This window comes from Bufo gargarizans, chromosome 3, assembly GCF_014858855.1.
Source record: "Bufo gargarizans isolate SCDJY-AF-19 chromosome 3, ASM1485885v1, whole genome shotgun sequence".
NCBI classification, from domain to species: domain Eukaryota; kingdom Metazoa; phylum Chordata; class Amphibia; order Anura; family Bufonidae; genus Bufo; species Bufo gargarizans.
Window position 1 is genome coordinate 332,898,226 of NC_058082.1, and position 26,710 is coordinate 332,924,935.

A 26,710-nucleotide genomic window follows, 5' to 3' on the forward strand; every position below is an offset into this window, starting at 1 on the left:
TGTCTCCTGCGACTTCCATTTCCGCATCTGGGTCCACGCGCTCGCATACTCGCGCTGAGTCAATCATGCGTCCGTGCGTACGCACGAGGGCAGGTTCGCAAAGGGATACACGGTCGTGAGTACGCTCTTCTTATGCACTTCGTCGACCAGTGGCGCATATTATACTGACTCACAAGAGCAAAGTGGATTAGGGAGCCAGCCATGGGTTAATCAACTTGTGATTGCCTTAGGCCTTGTACTCAGGTGCAGGGCAATTTGTTCACCTATGGTAGTGGACACTTGGCACCCTGGGATTGGTCAGCAGGCATTTAAAAGGAGGTCTCTCAGGGTGATCAGTGCCCACTGTTATTTTCCCTCAACCAGGTATAGGTCACAACTCCTAGTGACTGAAGACTGCCAGGAACTTTGTCCTTACAGCGGACCCAAGATCTGGAGTGACTCGACTGCCAAGTGCACAGCATCATTCAGCACTGGTTGGGACTATTCCTGGAATCTCCTTGCCTGTTTTTTTGTTATTATTCCTTGTTTCCAGCAAGTGTCCTGGACGTTGATGTTTCTGGTGAATAAACACCTTTTTGCTTTCATCACTGGTCTGTTTGTTGGTGCCTTGCATTACAGAACAGTGGGCCCAACTAACAGTTGCCATGGACAAGATCCAGCAGCAGCTGAATGAATTAACGGGAGCCGTTAACCTGCTGTTCCAACGACGCCCAAATATACCAGCAGCCGCTGCAGCGCAAATCCAAGAGCAACTGACAACTGTGATGGAGGAGGTTCAGCAGCTTATCCAGGGAACCTCAGCACTACCCGTCACTATCGCAAGGCATCAAACAGAACCTAAGATCCCTCTGCCTGACCCCTTCACAGGAGAGCGACAGGAGTTCTTAAACTTCAGGGACTCCTGTCTCCTTTATTTCCAGTTACGACCGATGGCTTCTGGCACTCTCAGGCAGAGAATTGGGATTGTAATGTCACTGCTACGTGGAGACCCCCAACGTTGGGCATTTAACTTGCCTCAAGACCATACAGCTTTTTCGTCAGTGGATGCCTTCTTCGAGGCTATGGCTGTGATTTATGATGACCCGGATCGTACTCGCACCGCAGAGACCAATCTTGAGCATATTCAACAAGGCCGCCGCCCAGCTGAAGAATACGCTGCAGAATTCAGGCGATGGGCAGCTTTCACCACCTGGGGCGACGCAGCCCTACGCCATCGCTTCCGTTTGGGACTTTCGGATGCGGTCCGGGATCTTCTTTTGGCCTTGCCTACCCCCTTCTCGTTGGAAATGGCTATCTCTCAGGCAATCGATGCCGACAGGCGCATCCGTGAGAGGCGAGTGGAACGGTCGTCTCGGTTTTCATCCTCTCGACCACATCCAGGGCCTCTAAAATCGGCCGAAGAGCCCAAGGAGGTTGGATCCTCCCATCTCACACAGGCAGAACGAGCTCGTCGCCAACAGAAAGGCCTGTGCCTATTTTGCGGGAAGTCTGGACACCTCGTTAAAACCTGTCCCCTCCTGCCGGCGGGAAACGAATGAACCTAGGGGGCATAGAGGAGAACCCCCTAGGTGCTATTATCCCTCCTCCAAGCCGGGTGATGGTATCCATATCCTTACGGTGGCAAGACAAGGTCCATGAGTTGTCAGCACTAATCGATTCTGGGGCCGCTGGGAATTTTGTGGACTCAACCTTGGTTCGTCGACTTGGCATCCCGTTGATCCAGCCGAAAACCACCATGTCAGTGACCGCGATTGATGGTTCCCCTCTTCAAGATGGTTGTGCAGTGTGGATGACTCCGGGAATACAGGTAACGGTGGGGGCTGATCATCGGGAGACCTTAAGCCTTTTTGTCCTTGACATGCCATCCACTCCCGTGATTTTGGGTAAGGCTCCATAATCCAGTAGTGGACTGGCGCTCGGGTCTTATCTGTCAGTGGAGTACGGAATGCCTTACTAAGTGCATTCGTCCCGACCTGTCACTAGCCTCCATGGAAGTATTAAGTACTTTACCACAGCAGTATCATAATTTCCGAGATGTGTTCAGTCCTCAGGGGGCTGATGTATTACCTCCCCACAGGTCATATGATTGTCCTATAGACCTGTTGCCAGGCACCATGCCACCACGAGGGCATCTTTATAATCTCACTGGGCCTGAGGTTCAGGCTCAGCGGGAGTATATTAAAGAGAACCTTGAGAAGAATTTCATTCGTCCATCCACTTCCCCTGCTGGAGCTGGATTCTTCTTTGTGGAGAAGAAGGATGGAGGCTTGAGACCTTGCATCGATTATCGTGCCCTTAATCGGATTACGGTGAAGAATCGGTATCCACTGCCTCTGATTGATGATCTGTTTTCTCAGGTGGCAGGGGCCCGAGTCTTCACCAAACTCGATTTAAGGGGTGCTTATAATTTAGTTCGCATTAGAGAGGGTGACGAATGGAAGACCGCATTTAATACCAGAGACGGGCATTACGAGTATCTCGTGATGCCTTTCGGTCTCTGTAATACTCCTGCGGTCTTCCAGGAGTTCATCAACAATGTTCTCAGAGATTTCTTGGATAGATGTGTTGTTGTCTATCTAGATGACATACTAATCTACTCCTCGGATCTGGTCTCTCATCGGAGACACGTGTGTCAGGTTTTCCAGAAGCTGAGGGAGAACCGCCTCTATGCCAAACTTGAGAAGTGTCTGTTTGAGGTGAAGGAGTTGCCTTTCCTGGGGTACATTATCTCAGAAAAGGGATTGGCTATGGACCCATCCAAACTTTCTGCTGTCTTGGATTGGCCTCAACCTAAGGATCTTAAGGGGTTGCAGCGTTTCTTAGGCTTTGCCAACTTCTACCGCAAGTTTATTAAGAATTTTTCTGCGATAGTAGTACCTCTCACCAACCTCACTAAGAAGGGAGCTAATCCTTCTAAGTGGACGAGAGAGGCAGTCAGAGCCTTTGAGACGCTGAAACAGGCCTTTTGCACGGCACCAATTCTTACTCATCCAGACACCTCCAGACCTTTTGTTCTCGAGGTCGATGCCTCAGAGGTCGGTGTAGGGGCAGTTCTCTCACAGTATTCTGGGGACCCCGAGAGGTTACATCCCTGTGCCTTCTTCTCTCGGAAGCTCTCTCCAGCCGAGTGTAATTATGATATCGGCAATAGAGAGCTTCTGGGAGTAAGATTGGCTTTTCAAGAGTGGAGACATTGGCTAGAGGGTGCAGAACATCCCATTACGGTTTACACTGACCACAAAAATTTTGAGTATCTAGAGAGTGCCAAAAGACTCAACTCCCGACAAGCCAGGTGGGCATTGTTTTTCACCCGCTTCAATTTCCGCCTCACTTATAAACCAGGTTCCAAAAACGTGAAGGCAGATGCCCTGTCCCGCTGCTTCCCTGAGGCTGCTTCCATCCTGGACTCTGAGCCAGAAACCATTCTCCCAACTAAATGTTTTCTTGCTGCCCTGGGGGCCGCAGAAGTAATGGAGGACTTGTCCTCTCTTCTTGAGCCCTCACAGGCAGAGAGTCCACCTGACAAACCCGAGGGTCGATGGTTCGTACCCATTAACCTTCGATTGGAGGTCATCCGACAGCTTCATGACTCAAAGTCTGCCGGGCATTTGGGTGTTAAAAAAACACTTGCCCTTGTTAAACGTCACGTGTGGTGGCCCAACATGTCCGTGGATGTTAAGGCCTATATCCAGGCATGTACTGTTTGCGCCAGATGTAAACCGTCTCGGTCTGCCCCTTCTGGGACTTTACTCCCACTGCCTATTCCCCAGGCTCCATGGACTCACATTTCCATGGATTTCATCACAGATTTGCCAAGGTCCTCTGGAAGTACGGTAATCTGGGTAGTGGTGGACCGTTTTAGTAAAATGGCCCATTTTATCCCACTCCCTGGATTGCCCTCGGCCAGAGAATTGGGAGATCTGTTCTTGAATCATGTCTTTCGATTACACGGAGCGCCGGATGACATTGTTTCAGACAGAGGAGTGCAATTCATCTCCCGCTTCTGGCGTTCTTTCTGCTCCCGATTGGGTATTAATTTGTCTTTTTCTTCTGGTTTTCACCCAGAGACCAACGGTCAGACGGAAAGGACTAACCAGACCCTGGAGCAATATCTCCAGTGCTTCGTGTCAGACTGCCAGGAGGAATGGGCAGCGTATCTACCCTTTGCGGAGGTGGCTTATAATAACTCTGAGCATGCTTCCACTAAGATGTCTCCGTTCAGGTGCGTGGGGGGCAGGGATCCAAGACTCTCTTCTTTGGCCGGACCCTCCACTGACTCACCGGTGGTGGATCAGTGGTTCAAGGATAGGCGTCCCATTTGGTCGTCGGCCCAGCGGAATCTCCGCAGTGCGGTGGCGCAACAGAAGAAATTTGCTGATCGTCATCGCACCGTAGAGCAAAGGTTTAAGGTGGGAGATCAGGTGTGGGTCTCCACCCGGAACATTCCGCTGCGTCAGCCATCTTCCAAGTTGGGTCCTCGATTCATTGGCCCATACCCAGTGACACAAAAGATCAACCGAGTTACGTACAAGGTTGCTCTTCCACCGTCGATCCGAGGAGTGAACACCTTTCATGTTTCACTTCTCAAATCGGCAGCCGACTCCGCTCCCTTCATTCAGACCCCATCCCCGCTGGAGGTCCAAGGGGTACCGGAGTTCGAAGTGAACAGAATTTTGGACTCTCGTTTTGTCCAAAGTTCTCTTCAATACTTGGTGGACTGGAAGGGTTTTGGTCCAGAGGAGAGATGTTGGATACCTGTTCGCCAGGTGCATGCGGATGAGTTGGTGGCAGCCTTTCACCGGGATAATCCGGGGAAAGCTTGCTTGGAGTCTTCAGAGCCGCCTCCTCGAGGGGGGGTAATGTAAGATCCTCACCTGCTTTGCACTCCAGGGGAACCAAGAGGGGTTCTCGTGGAGTTGCGGGACAGGTTATGCGTGTCTCTGATGCACCAGCGCTGACCCCTTTGCGAGCCAGTGCGGAGATGCGTTCGCGTGGACATCGGAGGGGAGGACCGTCGGAGTCCCGGGGACAGAGTGGCCAGGCGAGTGACAAGACGCCGCGGCCAGGGTTGTCTCCGGTGTCTCCTGCGACTTCCGTTTCCGCATCTGGGTCCACGCGCTCGCATACTCGCGCTGAGTCAATCATGCGTCCGTGCGTACGCACGAGGGCAGGTTCGCGAGTACGCGAAGGGATACACGGTCGCGAGTACGCGCTTCTTATGCACTTCGTCGACCAGTGGCGCATATTATACTGACTCACAAGAGCAAAGTGGATTAGCGAGCCAGCCATGGGTTAATCAACTTGTGATTGCCTTAGGCCTTGTACTCAGGTGCAGGGCAATTTGTTCACCTATGGTAGTGGACACTTGGCACCCTGGGATTGGTCAGCAGGCATTTAAAAGGAGGTCTCTCAGGGTGATCAGTGCCCACTGTTATTTTCCCTCAACCAGGTATAGGTCACAACTCCTAGTGACTGAAGACTGCCAGGAACTTTGTCCTTACAGCGGACCCAAGATCTGGAGTGACTCGACTGCCAAGTGCACAGCATCATTCAGCACTGGTTGGGACTATTCCTGGAATCTCCTTGCCTGGTTTTTTGTTATTATTCCTTGTTTCCAGCAAGTGTCCTGGACGTTTATGTTTCTGGTGAATAAACACCTTTTTGCTTTCATCACTGGTCTGTTTGTTGGTGCCTTGCATTACAATTGCTATATATTCTTGTTTTAGAATATTATAAATATTCGAAAAAACGAAGTTATAGCAATATAGTGAATATTCGAAAAAAACGAATATAGAGCAATTTAGCTAATTTAGTGCTATAATCTTCTTTGTCTAATAGTTGTAAGTTGAAAAATTCGCAATAAAAAAATCGAATCCGAAAATTCGAATTACAAAAATTCGCATATTACACAATCATTACCTTGCTGATTTTTTTTCAAGAAAAAAATCGTGAATTTTCGAATATTCTAAAAAATATTCGCGAAATATCGCGAATTCGAATATGACTCCTGCCGCTCATCACTACTGTTCTCCTCTACTACATCCGTGACATTATCCATTGTTCTGATCTGTGCAGCTATGGATACCATGTCTGCACTGGTCGAACAGCTGCAGAATCTGACTTTGGTGGTAGCAGACCTCCGCGCGACGGTCTTGCAGATTTAGAGTCCGCAGGCTGCTGGTTCCGGTGGTGAGTCCCAGGCCTGCCCTGAACCGGAGGACCTTTCATCTGGCAAAAAATTGTGAACTAAGTATCATTATATATACAGCGGCGCCCAGGGATCTCACTGCACTTACAATTATCCTTTGCTTCGGCTTTTCATCCTCAGTCGAACGGACAGACGGTGCGCACTAATCAGAGTCTGGAGACTTAATTGAGATGTTTTGTTTCAGAGAATCATAAAGAGTGTTCTTCATTTTTGTCGTTAGCTGAGTTTTCTATAAATAACCGTAGACAGGAATCCACAGTTAAGTTGCAGTTTTTTGGGGCATATGGGTTCCATCCACAAGTTGGTACATTTTCTGGTGCTCAAAATTCCGGCATTTCTGAGCAGGAACAATTTTCTTCTTCTTTGTCTTCTATTTGGCGGAAAATCCAAAATAACCTGAAAAAGATGGCCAAAAGGTATAAGCATGTGGCTGACAGGAGACTTATGAATGGTCCGGACCTGAAAGTGGGAGATTCTGTGTGGTTGTCTACAAGAAACATTAAACTTAAGGTACCTTCTTGGAAGTTGGGTCCAAGATTTATTGGTCAATATAAGATCACTGCCGTTCTTTCTGTCCGTGCATGTGCAGACCGTTAAATCTGTGAAAAAAATAAACACCGGATCCTTTTTTCCAGATGACAACTGGAAAGATGGATCCAGTATTGCAATGCATTCGTGAGACGGATCTGCATCCGGATCCATCTCACAAATGCATCCGTTTGCGTCCAGATTGCCCGATCCGGACGGAATCCTCTGCCGCAAGTGTGAAAGTACCCTTATGAACAGTGCTCAGACATTGCGGGAGAAGAAAAAACTGGTTTACTTTACTTCGGACAAAACAGCAACCATTAACTGCTACATCATCATGGCGATGGAGACTACCAGATATAACATCTATGGGCGGACTGGTCATAGAACCAACAGGAACATTTCCAGGTGGGCTGATGCATAAGCTCTCCTCTTGGCTGTCAGCCAGTTACATGAAGATCTGATGCTCTCAGCATTAATAATTAAGTTGCCCCCCTGAATTCAACTGTGTTGCCATCCTCAGGACCATGATACATTTTCATACTGTGGTGTGGGCGGCAGTATTTTGTGCTGCACTGTGGTATTTGGTTCTGCTGAGGTAATATTTTGTGCTGTTCTATGGTATTTTGTTCTGCTGGGGCGGTATTTTGTTCTGCACTATGGTATTGCTGGTCCTGCCTACTTTTGTTGTCTCGCCTTCTGTGAATTTGAACCTCCTACAAATGGGGCCAATTTTTTTGTTTTTCCAGAGCCACTTTAAGTTCCTAGTCCGACCCTGATAACATCTATATCATCACCAGACAGTACATACTGTACACTGGAAAAACTGCACTTGAGTAAACAGTGATGCTTACAGCGCTGTCTACTATCAGCATAGCATAGTTCCTCCAGCACTGAACTGCAACTGTTTCTGTATCCCAATAGTATTTAATTAATGAGCTTGGTTCTGTGCTATACAAACCGGATTCCAAAAAAGTTGGGACACTAAACAAATTGTGAATAAAAATCGAATGCAATGATGTGTAGATGGCAAATGTCAATATTTTATTTGTAATAGAACGTAGATGACAGATCAAATGTTTAATCCGAGTAAATGTATAATTTTAAAGGAAAAATACGTTGATTCAAATTTTAACGGTGTCAACAAATCCCCAAAAAGTTGGGACAAGTAGCAATAAGAGGCTGGAAAAAGTAAATTTGAGCATAACGAAAAGCTGGAAGACCAATAAACACTAATTAGGTCAATTGGCAACATAATTGGGTATAAAAAGAGCTTCTCAGAGTGGCAGTGTCTCTCAGAAGCCAAGATGGGTAGAGGATCACCAATTCCCACAATGTTGCGCAGAAAGATAGTGAAGCTATATCAGAAAGGTGTTACCCAGCGAAAAATTGCAAAGACTTTGCATCTATCATCATCAACTGTGCATAACATCATCCGAAGATTCAGAGAATCTGGAACAATCTCTGTGCGTAAGGGTCAAGGCCGTAAAACCATACTGGATGCCCGTGATCTCCGGGCCCTTAAACAACACTGCACCACAAACAGGAATGCTACTGTAAAGGAAATCACAGAATAGGCTCAGGAATACTTCCAGAAACCATTGTCAGTGAACACAATCCACCGTGCCATCCGCTGTTGCCAGCTGAAACTCTACAGTGCAAAGAAGAAGCCATTTCTAAGCAAGATCCACAAGCTCAGGCGTTTTCACTGGGCCAGGGATCATTTAAAATGGAGTGTGACAAAATGGAATACTGTTCTGTGGTCAGACGAGTCACGATTCGAAGTTCTTTTTGGAAATCTGGGACGCCATGTAATCCGGACCAAAGAGGACAAGGACAACCCAAGTTGTTATCAACGCTCAGTTCAGAAGCCTGCATCTCTGATGGTATGGGGTTGCATGAGTGCGTGTGGCATGGGCAGCTTGCATGTCTGGAAAGGCACCACCAATGCAGAAAAATATATTCAGGTTCTAGAACAACATATGCTCCCATCTAGACGTCATCTCTTTCAGGGAAGACCCTGCATTTTTCAACAAGATAATGCCAGACCACATTCTGCATCAATCACAACATCGTGGCTGCGTAGGAGAAGGATCCGGGTACTGAAATGGCCAGTCTGCAGTCCAGATCTTTCACCTATAGAGAACATTTGGTGCATCATAAAGAGGAAGGTGCAACAAAGAAGGCCCAAGACGATTGAACAGTTAGAGGCCTGTATTAGACAAGAATGGGAGAGCATTCCTATTTCTAAACTTGAGAAACTGGTCTCCTCGGTCCCCAGATGTCTGTTGAGTGTTGTAAGAAGAAGGGGAGATGCCACACAGTGGTGAAAATGGCCTTGTCCCAACTTTTTGGGGATTTGTTGACACCATGAAATTCTGATTCAACATATTTTTCCCTTAAAATGGTACATTTTCTCAGTTTAAACTTTTGTTCCGTGATTTATGTTCTATTCTGAATAAAATATTAGAAGTTGGCACCTCCACATCATTGCATTCAATTTTTATTCACGATTTGTATAGTGTCCCAACTTTTTTGGAATCCGGTTTGTATTTATGTAATAAGCTTGGTATGGTACCACTACTACTGTGCATGTACGGCATCCTTGTTGTTCATTGCTAGGGGACTTCTTTAAATAGCCGAGACCGCAATCAGCTATTTTCAAATTGGACTTGCACCATTAGACATTTTTTGGCATATCACATCAACATGCCATAAATGTGCCAGATGGCAATAGCCCTCTAAGCATAAAATTAAGTTGCATTTTAAAATTGATGCTATTAATTTAGTGTATTTCATTCCCTACAATGGTTGCGAATGGGTGTGTTGGGGGGGGGTTGGACTACTCAGGAACTGTACAATTACCCACTGTGAACAATTCCTGCAAAAACAACTGCAACACATACCCAACAGACAAAGTTAGATGCTGTAGTGGTCATGTTCTTTTGTATTTAAACAGTATCAACTATTTTCTTATAACTTTTAATAAAACTGTTCTTATAACAAGTCTACTGTTCTTTTATATCTTTGATATACATTATTTTGATGAGGTTATTTCTAAAAATTAATGAACATTTTTTTATAACGGATTTCTCTGTTTTTTCCCCATAGGTAAACATGTGTACTTATCAGCTAAAATCAATGGCAATCTTGTGGTGAGGCCTTACACTCCATTACATTGTGATACTAAAGGATATGTTGATCTGTTAATAAAGGTAATATCATTTCTGTAAAATATCATTATATCTAGGGCTGAGCAAATAGAAGATGACAAAGTGGAATTCTATCCGAATTTCAGGAAAAAAATTTGATTAGAGACAAAGCCGAATTTCCTCGTGCTTTGTGTAACGAATCCGATTTTTTTCTAAAATGGCTGCTGCACATGTTACATAGAGGAAGTAAGAAGCCCGGGAATGAGGGATCACCCATAATGCCATTCAGCAGATTGTGATGTCACAGCTGTACTAAAAACCGCATCCTCATCACCTGACAGTCTCTGCCATTTCCCAATAAACTTAGTGCAGGGAGAGACATTACAGGCACTAGGGACAGCGTTTAGGAAAGACTTTATTCACTAAATATTACTATTGAGCAGTTCAGGAATAGCTTATAGATAGTGTAGGGATATAATAGGGAGGCATTATCCACACTAAAGGGAGAGAGCAGGGGCCATTTGAATATTGTAAAGCTTGGATAATAGAGAAGCTATTCTATTACACTTTGCTGCACTAACTGGGGTTAAAAAGTGTTTTAACACTGCAGATTTTAGGTTGTTTGCATTCTTTTATACATAACTATTTCCATTAATCCTTGATTCTGTTATTGGGGTGAAATTGCAGTCTGATACTACTAATTTTGGGGAGTTCATATTCTTTTTTTTATAAGTAAATCCATTAATCCTTGATTCTGGGGTGATATTACGGCCTGATACTGCAGATTTTGGGAGGGTCACATTCTTTTATACATAAGTAAATGCGTTAATCCTTAATTGTGTAATTGGGGTGAAATTCTGGCTTGATACTACAGATTTTGTGGTGTTCACACTCTTTCATACATAAGTAAATCTGTTAATCCTTGAGTCTGTAATTGGGATGAAGTTGTGGCCTGATGCGACAGATCTTGGGGAGTTCACGTCCTTTTATACATAAGTAAATAGCTTATACCTTGATTGTGTAATTGGGGTGAAATTGCTTCCTGATCCTACTGATTTTGGGGTTTTCACATTATTTTATACATAAGTAAATCCATTCATTCTTGATGCTGTGGTAAAATTGCAGCCTGACACTACTGCTATTTTATACTTACAGTTACTGTTACAGTACAGTATGTCTGAAAGACAGGTGCCAGGTCCTTCTAAGGGAATGGACAGTGGCAAAAAGGTTTCTGGAGCTGGTAGAAGTAGCAGCAGAAGAAAGGGGGGGCAGTAGTAGTCGCAGAGACAGGCCAGAGCTGCCAGTGTCATCCCGCGGTTGTGTTTGACAGGTAACCCAGCTGTCCTTGAATGGTTGACTCGGTCTTCAACATCATCTCAAGTTATATCAGACACCCCCAGCCAGGAGTCGGTGGGACACCACACTTAGTTGGTATTGCCCAGGGACAAGCTCCGTGCGCCCACCTGTCCTGAACCTGCTTCTTTCATTTTCTGTTCCATTTGCTTGAAAAGTATTGTATGCTGTTGGCTCTGCTCCGCTTTTCAGCAAGGGAGAGCTTCTAGAGGATAATCAGAAGCTACTGCCCAGCCAAGGTTTGGAGGAGAGATCCGCTGCTTCCTCCGGTAGGCCAGCAAGTAGTCTCAATAAGAGTCGCGTGGAATCAGGTGTGGGGAGTAATCAGGCACGCTACCCTGAATCTGTTGAGGGTGACATCAGTGACGTGCAGACAGTAGTGTAGGATGATGTAGCAAATAACACGTGGGAGTCAGGTAAAGAGGGGGCTTCATCATCATCATCATTATCAGGGGATGAGGGTGGCAACTTGCACATGAGGCAGCGGCTGAGTCAGCAAGTTGATAGCGTGGCTGTGAGTCCGCAGGGTGGCAGCAGTGTAAGGTCTGGACTAAAATGTGCCTGGGGTAGAACGTCTGCTACTCTGGAGCCTACCTGTCTGGAAACAACTCGTGGAGCATGGGTTCATAGAGACAGCGACAGTCAGTATGCAGTGGTGGAAGAAAAATGCCATACTCGCCTATGTGGGAATTTTTATTCAAGTCAACAGAGGACATCAGCATGGCCATGTGTAGAATCTGTGGGCAGGAAGGGAAGCGTTGCCATGGTGCCAATGTTGGAACTATTGCCCTGCGTCAACACATGCAGAGTCACCATAAAGTGGCCTGGGAAACCTTGATGCTAATGTTGTTATAGAGAAAAAAATGGATTGTCTAACCAGGATAAGTGACTGCGGGTGCAGTTCTCCTGAATGCTGCTCGAAAACAATGCAATACTAAAGGAAGGGGAGCAGTGACATGTTAAAACTTAACTTTTAATATGTATAAATTCTCCCTACAGAGTAAAAAAAAAACTTACAAACAAGAAAGAACACTTATGTGTAGGACCTTAATTGGTGTGATACCAATGTATGGCAATACACCAGGCTAGGCACATACCACCCTAGGCCAGAGTGCACAATCTGTGACACCACATCGACCAGGGGCCTCACACCCTATTTAGAGGAAGCCAAAAATCTCCAATTCGGTATTCAGGCCCACTGGAATAATGGAGTTAAATTCAAAGATATATTTAGATTCTATAAGTGACATCTTTCTAATATGGTCGCCGTCCTCGGATTGGTTCTGATCCAAAAGGACATTAAGAAATAGAATGGCAGAACATATTAACAAAATCTAATCAGCTTTTGAAAAACATCAATTTTCGAGACATTTTTAAATACATAATAATCAAGACCCCACTGGTCTCTCCTTTGCTGCTATTGAGAAGGTGGAAAGAGACTAGAGAGGAGGCGACCATATCAGAAAGATGTCACGTATAGAATCTAAATATATCTTTGAATGTAACTCCATCATTCCAGTGGGCCTGAATTCCCAATTGGAGATTTTTGGCTTCCTCTAAATAGGGTGTGAGGCCCCTGGTCGATGTGGAGTCGTAGTCCGGCTGTCTACCAGCACTGTGACACCCCCCCCCCCCCCCCTCGGGCTGCGGGCCTCCATCCACTTTCTACTTTTCTACTTTCAAACAGACTCACATTTCTACTCTCAAACAGACCCACATCACTATAGACTAAGACTACCTACTTCAAAGAAGATCATAATCATCACACAGCAGATAACCAATCATATTAATAACATCAAATTCATCTAAAATTATCAACACAGACCTTTTATCAGTATAGGACTACTAGTTCCATCCAGCTAGACCCAATACGAAAGATATCATATAACACATATATCAATTATATTATTCCTGACACATCACCATTTACCATTATGAGAGTTATATACCGTATATATTTTTAGATATAAATACTGCAATCACTTCTATTCATCACTATTCTCCTACCGTTTCTTTTATTGTCCTTTTATTCCTGATTCACCTATAATATTACCTACATTTCCATTTTATCCTTCATTTTTATTATCTTTTATCCCATTTAATTTTTTGTATTTTTGTTTTTATTACTATCATTATAATCACCAACATCTATAGTGGAACTTAATTGTTTATTTATAAGACCATTCATGACCTTTTTTATGTTCTTAAACAACTTTTATTGGATAATTGCATGAGTAGATAATTACATGCAACTAGAAGGTATTTAAAGCCCAAAGTAAGAGTATGCAGATACCACTGATGAAGGGGAAGGACACTCCCCGAAAACGCGTTTGTACCGCCCTAAGAACCCTGCATATCCTGGATTAGCACCGGTTGATCTCACACAAGGATTCAGTTACAGGAGATCTCGATCTTTGGATAACGAACAGACCATTACTATACCGCCAATTGTTCACCCCCCCCCTGCTGACGCGGACATCAACACATCCTGTGGCATCACAAGCCGCCTAGGAGCCGCTTAGGAGCCGCCGCCACACGCCGAACACAGGACCATCGTCGTCAGACCGCGGGGGAATCAAAGGTATCAAGGGTATTAGGGCACTACACCGGTTCAGTGTGAGACGCCACACGTTGGTAATACATGGCCATCATTTAATACCTCTGTTTCAAGTTATGTGTAGCATAAAGGAGAGGTCCGTGTCACCCTAAAATAGAGGGTGTTTTCTCCTAAATATTTCAAGGGGCTGATCATTCTGAAGGGGCTTATTCTCCCCTCTTCTGACCCCCTATCAATGGGCATAACCCCTTCCCCCCAGGGCAATCAGAGACTTTCATAGTTGTGAAACATGAAGATTTCACCTATCACTTAGACTGACACCTGGATATCTTTCTGGCTCCTTTTACTCCAAAGACTCTTTTTTACTACGGATGTAGCATGGTTAGCACTCCTTTTTTCTGATATTTCTGAGTTTGGTTATCTAATCTAAGCAAACACCTTCAATTGCTTTTCAATGTCTTTTGTCTCAAGATAATGAAACGAGTTAAGAAATTTGAGTTAACAGCGGGAGTGCTAACCCTGCTACATCTGTACCTCAGGACTGATTGTAATTTTTGTATAATCATTAAAACATTTTTGCATATCACCTTCTATACATCATCTTACCCATTTTTTTTATATATATCATATTTTATATACTATTTTCATCTATATATTTTTTATGTAGGCAGTCCTGGAACAGCTGTTTGAGGGTGCATATATTTGTTCAAAATGTGCCTGTCACACATCAAGTATCTAACCGGGCAAGTTTCAACACTGAGAAGCGTTGACAATTTGGAGAAGAGTTTGCTGCTCACTAAGTAAGCACTATATGGTGCAGATGTGGGGAAAGGTGGTAGCGAGGAGGCTCAGGAAAGTGAGGTAGCTAGCTTGGTAACCAGGGCCGTCTTTAACCACTTAAGGACCACAGGTTTTTACCCCCCTAGTGACCAGGCCCTTTTTTACAAATCGGCACTCCACAACTTTAGCGGTTTATTGCTCGGTCATGCAACTTACCACCCAAATGAATTTTACCTCCTTTTCTTCTCACTAGTAGAGCTTTCATTTGGTGGTATTTCATTGCTGCTGACATTTTAACTTTTTTTTGTTATTAATCGAAATGTAACGATTTTTTTGCAAAAAAAATGACATTTTTCACTTTCAGTTGTAAAATTTTGCAAAAAAAAATGACATCCATATATAAATTTTTCGCTAAATTTATTGTTCAACATGTCTTTGATAAAAAAAAATGTTTGGGTAAAAAAAAATGGTTTGGGTAAAAGTTATAGCGTTTACAAACTATGGTACAAAAATGTGAATTTCCGCTTTTTGAAGCAGCTCTGACTTTCTGAGCACCTGTCATGTTTCCTGAGGTTCTACAATGCCCAGACAGTAGAAAACCCCCACAAATGACCCCATTTCGGAAAGTAGACACCCTAAGGCACGGGTGTCAAACACAAGGTCCGCGGGCCGAATCCGGCCCACCAGACCTCGTCATGTGGCCCGCGTAGCCGCCGTCGGCCGCCAGCCTTCACCTTTTATTATCACTTCCTGCAGGCGGCCCCCGCTCTTCCCGGCTCCTGTATCGGGTGTATCAGCTGTGAGGGAGGAGGGGCTGGGGGCCGGCATCTGCTTTTATAATGACAGCGGGGCCCGTGCAGTGACTATTCTACTACACGGGCCCCGCTCACTGTATAATCGTATCTCTAATAGTTAATGGTTACCATATGTATATAATCGCATAAGGAGCTCTGTGTATTACCGGTACTTACAACTACAAGCGCTCGCCGGGAGGAGGCAGGCTGGGAGGATGGTCGCTGGCAGTGTGAGTCATACATCACGCGCCTGCGCCGCCCACTTTATGAATGAAGCAGGCGGCGCGGGTGCATGACGTATGACTCACGCTGCCAGCGCCTGTCCTCCCGGCCTGCCTCCTCCCTCCTCTCGGCGAGCACTTGTAGTTGTAAGTACCGGTAATACACAGCGCTCCTTATGCGATTATATACATACAGTAACCATTAACTATTAGAGATACGATTATACAGTGAGCGGGGCCCGTCTAGTAGAATAGTCACTGCACGGGCCGCTGTCATTATAAAAGCAGATGCTAGCCCGTGTATTGAGGGTCATTCACTACAGGGACACTTATGGAGGGGATCTGTGGATGACACATAGCATAAGATGCTATATAAGAGCCACCCACAGATCCCCCATAAGAGCCACCCACAGATCCCCCATAAGAGCCACCCACAGATCCCCCATAAGTGTCACCCACAGATCCCCCATAAGTGTCACCCACAGATCCCCCATAAGTGTCACCCACAGATCCCCCATAAGTGTCACCCACAGATCCCCCATAAGTGTCACCCACAGATCCCCCATAAGTGTCACCCACAGATCCCCCATAAGTGTCACCCACAGATCCCCCATAAGTGTCACCCACAGATCCCCCATAAGTGTCACCCACAGATCCCCCATAAGTGTCACCCACAGATCCCCCATAAGTGTCACCCACAGATCCCCCATAAGTGTCACCCACAGATCCCCCATAAGTGTCACCCACAGATCCCCCATAAGTGTCACCCACAGATCCCCCATAAGTGTCACCCACAGATCCCCCATAAGTGTCACCCACAGATCCCCCATAAGTGTCACCCACAGATCCCCCATAACAGTGCGTCACCCACAGATCCCCCATAACAGTGCCACCCACAGACCACAATTAGTTCAAAACCCACCAAAAGCACACCTTTTGGTTCAAATTTTTTTCTTTCTTATTTTCCGCCTCAAAAACCTAGGTGCGTCTTATGGGCCGGTGCGTCTTATAGGGCGAAAAATACGGTAACCCTTACAGTTCTGGAATGTGTTGGATAACACTGACAGCATTATGTCAGTGTTATCCAACACATTCCAGAACTGTAAGGGTTACATAGCATCATAAATCAGTATAATGCTATGTGACCCCAGTCAGCGCTTGCAGGTCAAGCTTTCAGAGCTAGTCATTACTTACATTATTACAAAAAACAGTAATAATTGTATGCAGTGACAATAATTTATGATAATAAAGAGTGGACACATAGACCTACAGATACAACCGGCCCTTTGAGGGTGACCAAACTGCTGATGCGGCCCCCGATGAATTTGAGTTTGACACCCCTGCCCTAAGGTATTCGCTGATGGGCATAGTGAGTTCATAGAACTTTTTATTTTTTGTCACAAGTTAGCGGAAAATGATGATTTTTTTAAGTCTCATATTCCACTAACTTGTGACAAAAAACAAAAGCTTCCATGAACTCACTATGCCCATCACAAAATACCTTGGGGTGTCTTCTTTCCAAAATGGGGTCACTTGTGGGGTAGTTATACTGCCCTGGCATTTTAGGGGCCCATATGCGTGAGAAGAAGTTTGAAATCAAAATCTGTAAAAAATGACCGGTGAAATCCGAAAGGTGCTCTTTGGAATGTGTGCCCCTTTGCCCACCTAAGCTGCAAAAAAGTGTCACACATGTGGTATTGCCATACTCAGGAGAAGTTGGGGAATGTGTTTTGGGGTGTCATTTTACATATACCCATGCTGGGTGATATAAATATCTTGGTCAAATGCCAACTTTGTATAAAAAAATGGGAAAAGTTGTCTTTTGACGAGATATTTATCTCACCCAGCATGGGTATATGTAAAATGACACCCCAAAACACATTGCCCAACTTCTCCTGAGTACGGCGATACCAGATGTGGGATACTTTTTTGCAGCCTAGGTGGGCAAAGGGGCCGACATTCCAAAGAGCACCTTTAGGATTTCACCGGCCATTTATTACAGATTTTGATTTCAAACTACTTACCACACATTTAGGCCCCTAGAACGCCAAGGCAGCATAACTACCCCACAAGTGACCCCATTTTGGAAAGAAGACACCCTAAGGTATTTTGTGAGGGGTATGTTGAGTTTATGGAATTTTTTATTTTTTGTCACAAGTTAGTGGAATATGAGACTTTGTAAGAAAAAAATAAAATAAAAAAAAAATCATCAGTTTCCGCTAACTTGGGACAAAAAATAAAAAATTCTAGGAACTCACCATACCCCTCACGGAATACCTTGGGGTGTCTTCTTTCCAAAATGGGGTCACTTGTGGCGTAGTTATACTGCCCTGGCATTCTAGGGGTCCAAATGTGTGGTAAGTAGTTTGAAATCAAAATCTGTAAAAAATGACCTGTGAAATCCTAAAGGTGCTCTTTGGAATGTGTGCCCCTTTGCCCACCTAGGCTGCAAAAAAGTGTCACACATCTGGTATCGCCGTACTCAGGAGAAGTTGGGCAATGTGTTTTGGGGTGTCATTTTACATATGCCCATGCTGGGTGAGAGAAATATCTCTGCAAAAGACAACTTTTCCCATTTTTTTTATACAAAGTTGGCATTTGACCAAGATATTTATCTCACCCAGCATGGGTATATGTAAAATGACACCCCAAAACACATTGCCCAACTTCTCCTGAGTACGGCGATACCACATGTGTGACACTTTTTTGACCGCCCCACCGCTATTGCCGGCCCCCAGCTCCTCCTCCCAGTCGCTCCCCCGGCCCCCGCTCCGTACTGCGCCGGCCTCTGATCAGAGGAAGGGAGATGAGCGCTTTCACAATGGAAGCGCTCATCTCCCTGCCGCATATTACACTGCCACACACCCCAAAGGCCGGCCCTGAACGAGCCCCCCTTTACGGAGCCTGGGGGGCGCGCCCCACTATTTGAGAAGCACTGCCTTAAACAGGAATGGTCATTACCATAAAACTGCATTTATAAATCAGTGATTGTGCAGTTATCCAATATATGTAATGATAATGTCATGTGTAGATTTGGGGAAAACAAACCAATCCACTCTAAAAAAGGCACGAGAATAATCCAAAACAAGGAGAGACATCCAGCTTCCCATAAAAAAAATGACCTTTATTCTTTAAAGCGATAAAATCTCCAATGACACAGTACAGACACAGCGTTAACGTCTACGCGTTTCGGATCTTAAAGTGTGAGCCTTAAGCCTCATTCACACGTCCGTGCTCAAATCTGTGAGCAGGTGCTCAGTGATGCATCCGTGAAGCTGTCCATGAAGGATCCGTGTTGGGTCCGTGTGTCCTTTTTTTGCTGTCCGTGTTGCATCCGTGTTTCACTGACACTGAACAGCTGAAAAATCATTTTTAAAGCATCTCTTCTTAATGATCCGTGAAACACAGATGGCATCCGTGGTTTTCACGGACCTGTAGACTATAATCGATGTGATGGATCTGTGATCCGGACAAAATAGAGCATGCATCCATGCTAAAAACACTGACCCACGGATCATGCTAAAACACTGATGTGTGAATACGAATGGGGACGTGTGCTGTCCGCTGATTACACGTACAGCACATGTCCATGAAACACTGACGTGTGAATGAGGCTTTACTCATGACAAAGCTGTGGTAAAAACATTACCTTCTTACCAACCACTTCTAGAAGAAATTATGACCACCTGAATTCCCAGATCCCTTTCCAAAAGACTTCCACCTCTCGAAAATAAAAAGGAGCGCCCACCGGGCCTGTGTTCCTCTCTCTGCACCGCACAGAAGATACGAAAGGCCAACCATCAAACCGCTGAACACCACGAACATGAAAGAAAAAACAATTAGCTCGGGCACACAAAAGAGGATCGTATAACTAGCCACAAATTACTTATATGTCATCCAATTTTTTGGGGAAAGACCAATGTAAATTGCAAAACCGCAGAGGGGAAACCATCCTGATGGGAAAAAGAATTGGAGCTCCACCAGGCGTGAAGTCAATTGAATACCCAATGAACCGGCCAGACCGGGAACAAACCGGGCGGAGGGGAGGTACACACCCCTTTATATTAACATGTATAGATGGACCCCAATCCCGAGTACTATTACCCCGTACAAAATTCTGGAATAACAACCCCCCTAACGCAGTGCTGCCTCGAATGAAGAGACAAACATCCTGGAGAAAATATCACAATCAGCCAGAACAGAGGGCTGAGGGAGACTCCCTAACTCCCTAACTATACCCGTATCGCCTACCGTACAATGAACGATACATGCAAAATGATGCTTGGAGGGTCACCATGCCGACCTGTGAAGTCCTGTCAAGAGGACCAGTCAGTGTGCCTGACCCGCATCAAAACCTAGATCTCAACGAGGAATGAAAGGCTGCAGTTTTACTGTGTAACTCCATGAATTGTGTTTGTACAAAGGCTCCTCCCTGAGCGATGTCTACGAACGGACCTGGTTATCCGCTTCTGGCTTACCATCTGATTATACCTGCGACTACTGATTCCACAATATCCACTCAACTAGGGGCAGCCCTGCTTCGTACAAACCATGCGGCAGCAGTATACCAATACCGCCCTGCTGGCAGCCAACCAAGCTGGACTAGAATAAAGTCTCTTGTACTGCTTACATCGTGTACATTGGATTCGGCCCTACTGGATCCCACCACACTATAACTCCTATAAAACTAGACATGAGGAAAGTGCATTACCACCAAGCTGCCAGCCTGCATAAAACATGTTAGAATCTCAGCAGAAGTGCCCAGTCATCAACCATACCAACAGAACCTTGGTCCGGGGGACCAGTACCGTAGACTTCAGCATGAGAAACACCTAAATGTGGCTGTGATGATATGAACTCACACCCATCTACATTAAAGTAAGGTCCATAACCACGGGCTATAGAGCTGAATGCTAGAAGGATTACTACTACTGCGCCTTGTCTTCATATATATATGAACTAACCATGTCATATATGTTATTTTTGAAAGCCCAAATAGAACAAATTTAGTTTATGTTTAGTTTTTTTATCATACACACGTCCTAGTGCCCGCAAGTAGGAGCATAACAGGCAGTACTACGGTACTTCACACAGGAAAGCACCTAAATATACCGCTCCCTTATACTCTCCCATGTTTATTTTTATTTTTTTTATTCTTTAAACCGTTTACATTTTTTAGAGGCTGAAAGGGGTTTGGACATGAGGCAATTGCATTACCGCTGAGCTATAAGCTTGCCTAGCAAAGCCTGAAAGGGCTTTTGAACCCATGGACACTACTTGTAAAGCAAGTGTCTTCCCACTGAGCTATAGCTTTAGACACATAAAAGGAAAATTACGATCCAGTTAGGAGAAGTAAGCTCCTACACTCAAGCTGCAAGGGAAAAAACGGAAGGACACCCGGAGGGACTGAGCTTCACCAAAAACAAACTGCAATAAGACCTGCCGAAAGACCGGTGGGACCAAAAACTGTTACATGGATCGTGTGGGATATCATATAGACAAAAACTGGCGACTCCCCTTTTCTTCTATATCTTCTACATCTTATCCATGAAGCCGTTATGACATTATTTCACATGTCAAAAATGGACCCCAGACAGTATAGAAATGCCAATTGAAGCGAAAGAATAATTTATGAAAAAAACGCAGACAAACCATATATGTTCTGAGTCAAAGATAACCCTAAAGAGACCTCTTTGCAGAGAGAAAATGTTTTTCTGCCATAGAAGCGGTGAAAGTCTGCAGTTGATATATAGGTTTCTTATTTATTTATTTATTTTTTTAATTATTTTTTAAATATTTTTAACATATTGATTCATATATGTTTTTAATTGCTGATATTTATGGTGAAGAATTCATCCTTGAAAAAGGATAGTGGTAACAATATACTAAGTGAGAAGGACAATAACATGAAAATTAAACATTAAAAAGCAATATTTGTAATTGGATTCAATTGCACATATAAGACTGCAAAGATAGTGAAAAAAAACGCACCTTTACAAAAAAAAGCCACATTGAAACAGCAAGCAACATAGAACGCTCTAAAAATGCGGATTCTGACCGGTCCTTGAGATACAACTCAAATCCAGAACGGATTTTGAGAAAGACCGGAAACTAGTATAAAACACAATGATTTAGAAAATCGGGGTATGCCACTGAGGAAGGGGACAGCGTCTCCCCGAAACACATCTGGAGGAAGACCCCGAACAAGTACCCTGTTTGCATGAATTTAAGTGCACTTTTGAAGAAATAGAAGCCTTTTCTACTTTATCCAAAAAAGACCAGAAGACGTCATTTACCTGCGCCTGGAAGGTACGTGATCCTCACACCAAACCGGACTTCAAAACCAGTGGTGAGAGACACGTGGGACGCGATTAAACTCCACAACCGGGACACCGGTATATAGTGTGGAGCACGGACCTACTCGCAAGTCCCAGCAAGTTTGCAGGCTAAGGTGAGCCCACACAGTGGGTGTCACTACCAGAGCTTTGAGACGTTCTCACAGCTCTGTGTCTCCACCCCTGTGATGATGTCACTTAGAGTTTGGAGGTGTTCTCACTGTTCTGTTTCTCCGCCCCTGTGATGAGGTCTTTACTCCCAGCTGTCTCTCCTAATTTCCCTGCCTTTAAATCACCCCTCCTCCTATTGCAGGGCGTGGATTATATTTCTCTTTTCAGTTGTAGCTCTGCCTTGAGTATCTTCACTTCTTTAGCTACTAGTTCTCTGGACCTGTGTTCTGCTGCTGCAAGCACTCCGGATATTGCCAGCGGCCCTTGGATCCGTCTTCTCTGCGGCTGCAGCTCCATCAGCTAAGTGTGCAGACTTTGTTGTGTACCTGGTGATTTCCTGACTGGATCTGAGGTGGCCACGGTTCCCTCCATATTCTGAGCAGGGCACCGGTGGCCGTGCCCCTTCCACTATTGTAGGGGTTACAGGGCTCATCAGTCTAAGGTACGCGGGCATGCCTCGTTCCACCATTTGGATCCGGGCATGTGCTTTAGCAGCATAGGGAGAGTGTTGAGGGTCTGACAGGGGTCACCCTTTCTCTTCCCTAGTTTGGGGTCCGGTCAGTAGCTCTTCTTACTGTGTATGCTCTGGTTACCCTTAAACAGCCGTGACATTATAATCCACCAAAACCGTCCTTGTTGACATGGATCCGCTTTCTGACCTGGTTGACCGCATGCAGGGTCTTTCTTTGGAAGTAGCGGATCTCCGTCAATCTCTGACTCAGCTACAAGCATTGGGCTCTGCTCCAGGCTCATGGAGTCTGTTGCGAGCCAAAGGTCTCACTTCCGGAAACGTTCTCCGGGGGCAGTGAGAATTTTGTTCGCTTCAGAGAGGCATGTAAACTCCATTTTTGTTTGTGTCCCCACTCCTCTGGTAATGAGGAACAGAGGGTGAGGATTGTCATCTCCCTGCTCAGAGGGTAATGCTCAGACTTGGGCTTTTTCGCTGCCATCAGGGGATCCTTCCCTTCGATCCGTGGAAAGATTTTTTGTGGCCCTGGGGCAGATATATGATGACCCGGATCGTGTTGCTCTGGCAGAATCGAACTTACGTGTTCTATGCCAGAACAAACTGTCTGCGGAGCTTTATTGTTCTGAATTTCGGAGATGGGCAGCTGATTCAGGCTGGAATGATGCTGCACTCCGAAGTCAGTTCTGTCATGGTCTCTCAGAGGGTTTGAAAGATGCCTTTGCTTTCCATGAGAGACCAACGTCCTTAGAGTCTGCCATGTCATTAGCGGTACGCCTTGACAGGCGTCTAAGGGAAAGAAACAAGACCTCTCCGTCCAGCCATTGTCAGTCTAGGGGCAATGGTGCGGACTCATTCAGTATGCAGGGGTCTCATCCTGTCTCGCTCCCCTCTGAGGAGGAGCCCATGCAGCTAGGCCGACTTGCCCCTGATAAAAGAGGATTTAGTCCTCAGAATATGGTGTGTTTTTGTTGTGGGGGCATAGGTCATTTGGCAAATGTTTGTCCGTCTAGGAGATTCCTGACCTGTACTAAGAGCGATAATAAGAGAAAAACCTCAAGAGGTAGATCATCAAGTTCTGCTTCATCTGCTACTTTGGGCAAAGTTGATGTGGGAATTGATGCTTTTCCTTTGACCTGCAGTTCCCGTTTTCTCCTGTCTGCCAGGGTGGCGCTAGAGAGCAAAGTCATTCCTTGTGAGATTTTTGTCGATAGTGGAGCAGGCCGTCAATCTTATTGACACTCAATTTGTAGCCTTGCATGGTTTTCAGGTTTGTACATTAGAAAAGGATATACCTGTTTTTGCTATTGACTCTGCCCCACTCTCGCAGAGATCTCTGAAAGGCATTGTTCACAATATCCGGCTAGCTGTAGGTGACACTCATGTGGAGGAGATATCTTGTTTTGTCCTTAACGGATTGCCTTCTCCTCTAGTTTTGGGGCTACCCTGGCTCACTAGACATAACCCCACTATTGATTGGCAAGGAAGGCAAATAAATGAGTGGAGTGACTTTTGTAGAGAGAATTGTCTCACAGCCACTCTTGCAGAGGTGTCTACTAAAACTCTGCCATCATTTCTCTCTGAGTTCTCGGATGTGTTTTCCGAGAGCGGTGTTCGGGAGCTACCTCCTCACCGGGAGTTTGACTGTCCCATTAACCTCATTCCCGGCGCCAAGCTGCCAAAGGCACGCCTCTACAATCTCTCACAACCGGAAAGACTCGCAATGCGAACCTATATCTCCGAGAGTCTCGAGAAGGGGCATATTCGTCCCTCAAAGTCGCCTGTTGCCGCGGGGTTTTTTTTTGTTAAAAAAAAAGATGGCTCTCTGAGACCTTGCTTAGATTTTAGGGAGCTGAACCGTATCACGATTCGCGATCCCTATCCCCTTCCTCTGATCCCGGACCTCTTCAACCAAATTGTTGGGGCCAAGGTGTTTTCCAAATTGGATCTGAGAGGCGCGTACAACCTGGTCAGGGTCAGAGAGGGGGATGAATGGAAAACGGCCTTTAATACCCCTAACGGGCATTTCGAGAATCTCGTTATGCCTTTCGGCCTGATGAATGCTCCGGCCGTCTTTCAGCATTTTGTTAATAGTATTTTCTATCATTTAATGGGGAAATTTGTATTGGTGTATCTTGATGATATTTTGATTTTTTCCCCTGATGTTCAGACCCATCAGGATCATCTTTTTCAGGTCCTGCAGATACTGCGGGAAAATAAACTGTATGCCAAGCTGGAGAAATGTCTTTTTATGGTATCGGAGATTCAATTTCTGGGTTTTCTCCTCTCTGCTTCTGGTTTTCGCATGGATCCGGAGAAGGTCCGTGCTGTGCTGGAGTGGGAGCTTCCTGAAAATCAGAAGGCATTGATGCGCTTTCTGGGTTTTGCTAACTACTACAGAAAGTTCATTTTGAATTATTCCTCTATTGTCAAACCCCTTACTGACATGACAAAAAAGGGGACGGATTTTTCCTCTTGGTCGGAGGAGGCGCTTGCAGCCTTTTCTAAGATTAAAGAGAGTTTTGCGTCTGCTCCCATCTTGGTGCATCCCGATGTTTCCTTACCTTTTATTGTTGAGGTGGATGCTTCCGAGGTGGGTGTGGGTGCAGTTTTGTCCCAGGGCCCCTCTCCTGCCAAATGGCGACCTTGTGCCTTTTTCTCTAGAAAACTCTCCCCGGCAGAGAGAAACTATGATGTGGGAGATAGGGAGTTGTTGGCCATCAAGTTGGCTTTCGAGGAATGGCGCCATTGGTTGGAGGGGGCCAGGCACCCTATCACCGTTTTTACCGACCATAAGAATCTGGCGTACTTGGAGTCGGCCAGGCGTATGAATCCGAGACAGGCCAGATGGTCTCTGTTCTTCTCCAGATTCAATTTTGTTGTTACTTTCCGCCCTGGGATCAAGAATGTGAAGGCTGATGCTCTCTCTCGCTGTTTTCCGGGAGGAGGAAACTCCGAGGACCCGGGTCCCATTTTGGCGGAGGGGGTAGTTGTTTCTGCTCTATATTCCGATTTGGAGGCCGAGGTCCAGGCTGCCCAGTCTGAGGCACCTGCCCGTTGTCCCTCCGGGAAGTTGTTCGTGCCTCCTGAGCTACGTCACAAACTCTTTAAGGAACATCATGATACGGTTCTTGCTGGTCACCCCGGGAGTAGAGCCACGGTAGATCTCATTGCTCGGAGATTTTGGTGGCCGGCTCTTCGTAAGTCTGTGGAGGGTTTTGTGGCGGCTTGTGAGACGTGCGCTCGCGCTAAGGTCCCTCGTTCACGACCTTCAGGTTCCCTTCTCCCGTTACCCATACCTTCCCGTCCTTGGACACACCTGTCCATGGACTTTATCACGGATCTTCCTCGTTCCTCGGGGAAGTCGGTGATCCTGGTGGTCGTGGACCGTTTTAGCAAGATGGCTCATTTCGTTCCTTTCCCTGGTTTACCCAATGCTAAAACGTTGGCGCAAGCTTTTGTCGATCATATTGTTAAATTGCACGGCATTCCCTCTGAGATTGTTTCCGATAGAGGCACGCAGTTTGTGTCCAGGTTCTGGAAGGCTTTCTGTTCTCGCCTGGGGGTTCGGCTGTCCTTCTCTTCTGCTTTTCACCCGCAGTCGAATGGTCAGACTGAGCGCCTCAATCAGAATCTGGAGACATATTTGCGCTGTTTTGTGGCAGAGAACCAGGAGGATTGGTGTTCATTTCTCCCTCTTGCTGAGTTTGCTTTGAACAACCGTCGTCAGGAATCTTCTGATAAGTCACCATTTTTTGGTGCATATGGGTTCCATCCGCAGTTTGGGACATTCTCGGGAGGGGCTCTTTCTGGTTTACCTGAGGAGGAGAGATTTTCCTCGTCTTTGTCTACCATTTGGCAAAAGATTCAGAGTAATCTCAGAAAGATGAGTGAGAAGTATAAGCGTGTGGCTGATAAGAGACGTGTGCCTGGTCCGGACCTGAATGTGGGTGATCTGGTGTGGTTGTCTACAAGAAATATTAAACTGAAGGTTCCCTCCTGGAAATTGGGTCCCAAGTTTATTGGGCCTTATAAAATTTTGTCAGTCATCAATCCTGTTGCCTTCCGCCTTGATCTTCCACGGGTTTGGAAGATACATAATGTATTTCACAGATCTCTCTTAAAACCATATGTCCAGCCCACGG

General features: G+C 45.5%; 1 protein-coding gene across 1 annotated transcript in view; it reads left to right on the forward strand.

Annotated features, from left to right (window-relative positions):
- Positions 1-26,710, forward strand: part of LOC122931572 (NADH-cytochrome b5 reductase 1) — a 294,677-nt gene that overhangs the window by 133,349 nt on the left and 134,618 nt on the right. The window contains exon 5 of the mRNA XM_044285647.1: positions 9,848-9,951. Coding sequence (XP_044141582.1) covers positions 9,848-9,951 — 104 coding nt within the window. The remainder of the gene's footprint in view (positions 1-9,847; positions 9,952-26,710) is intronic.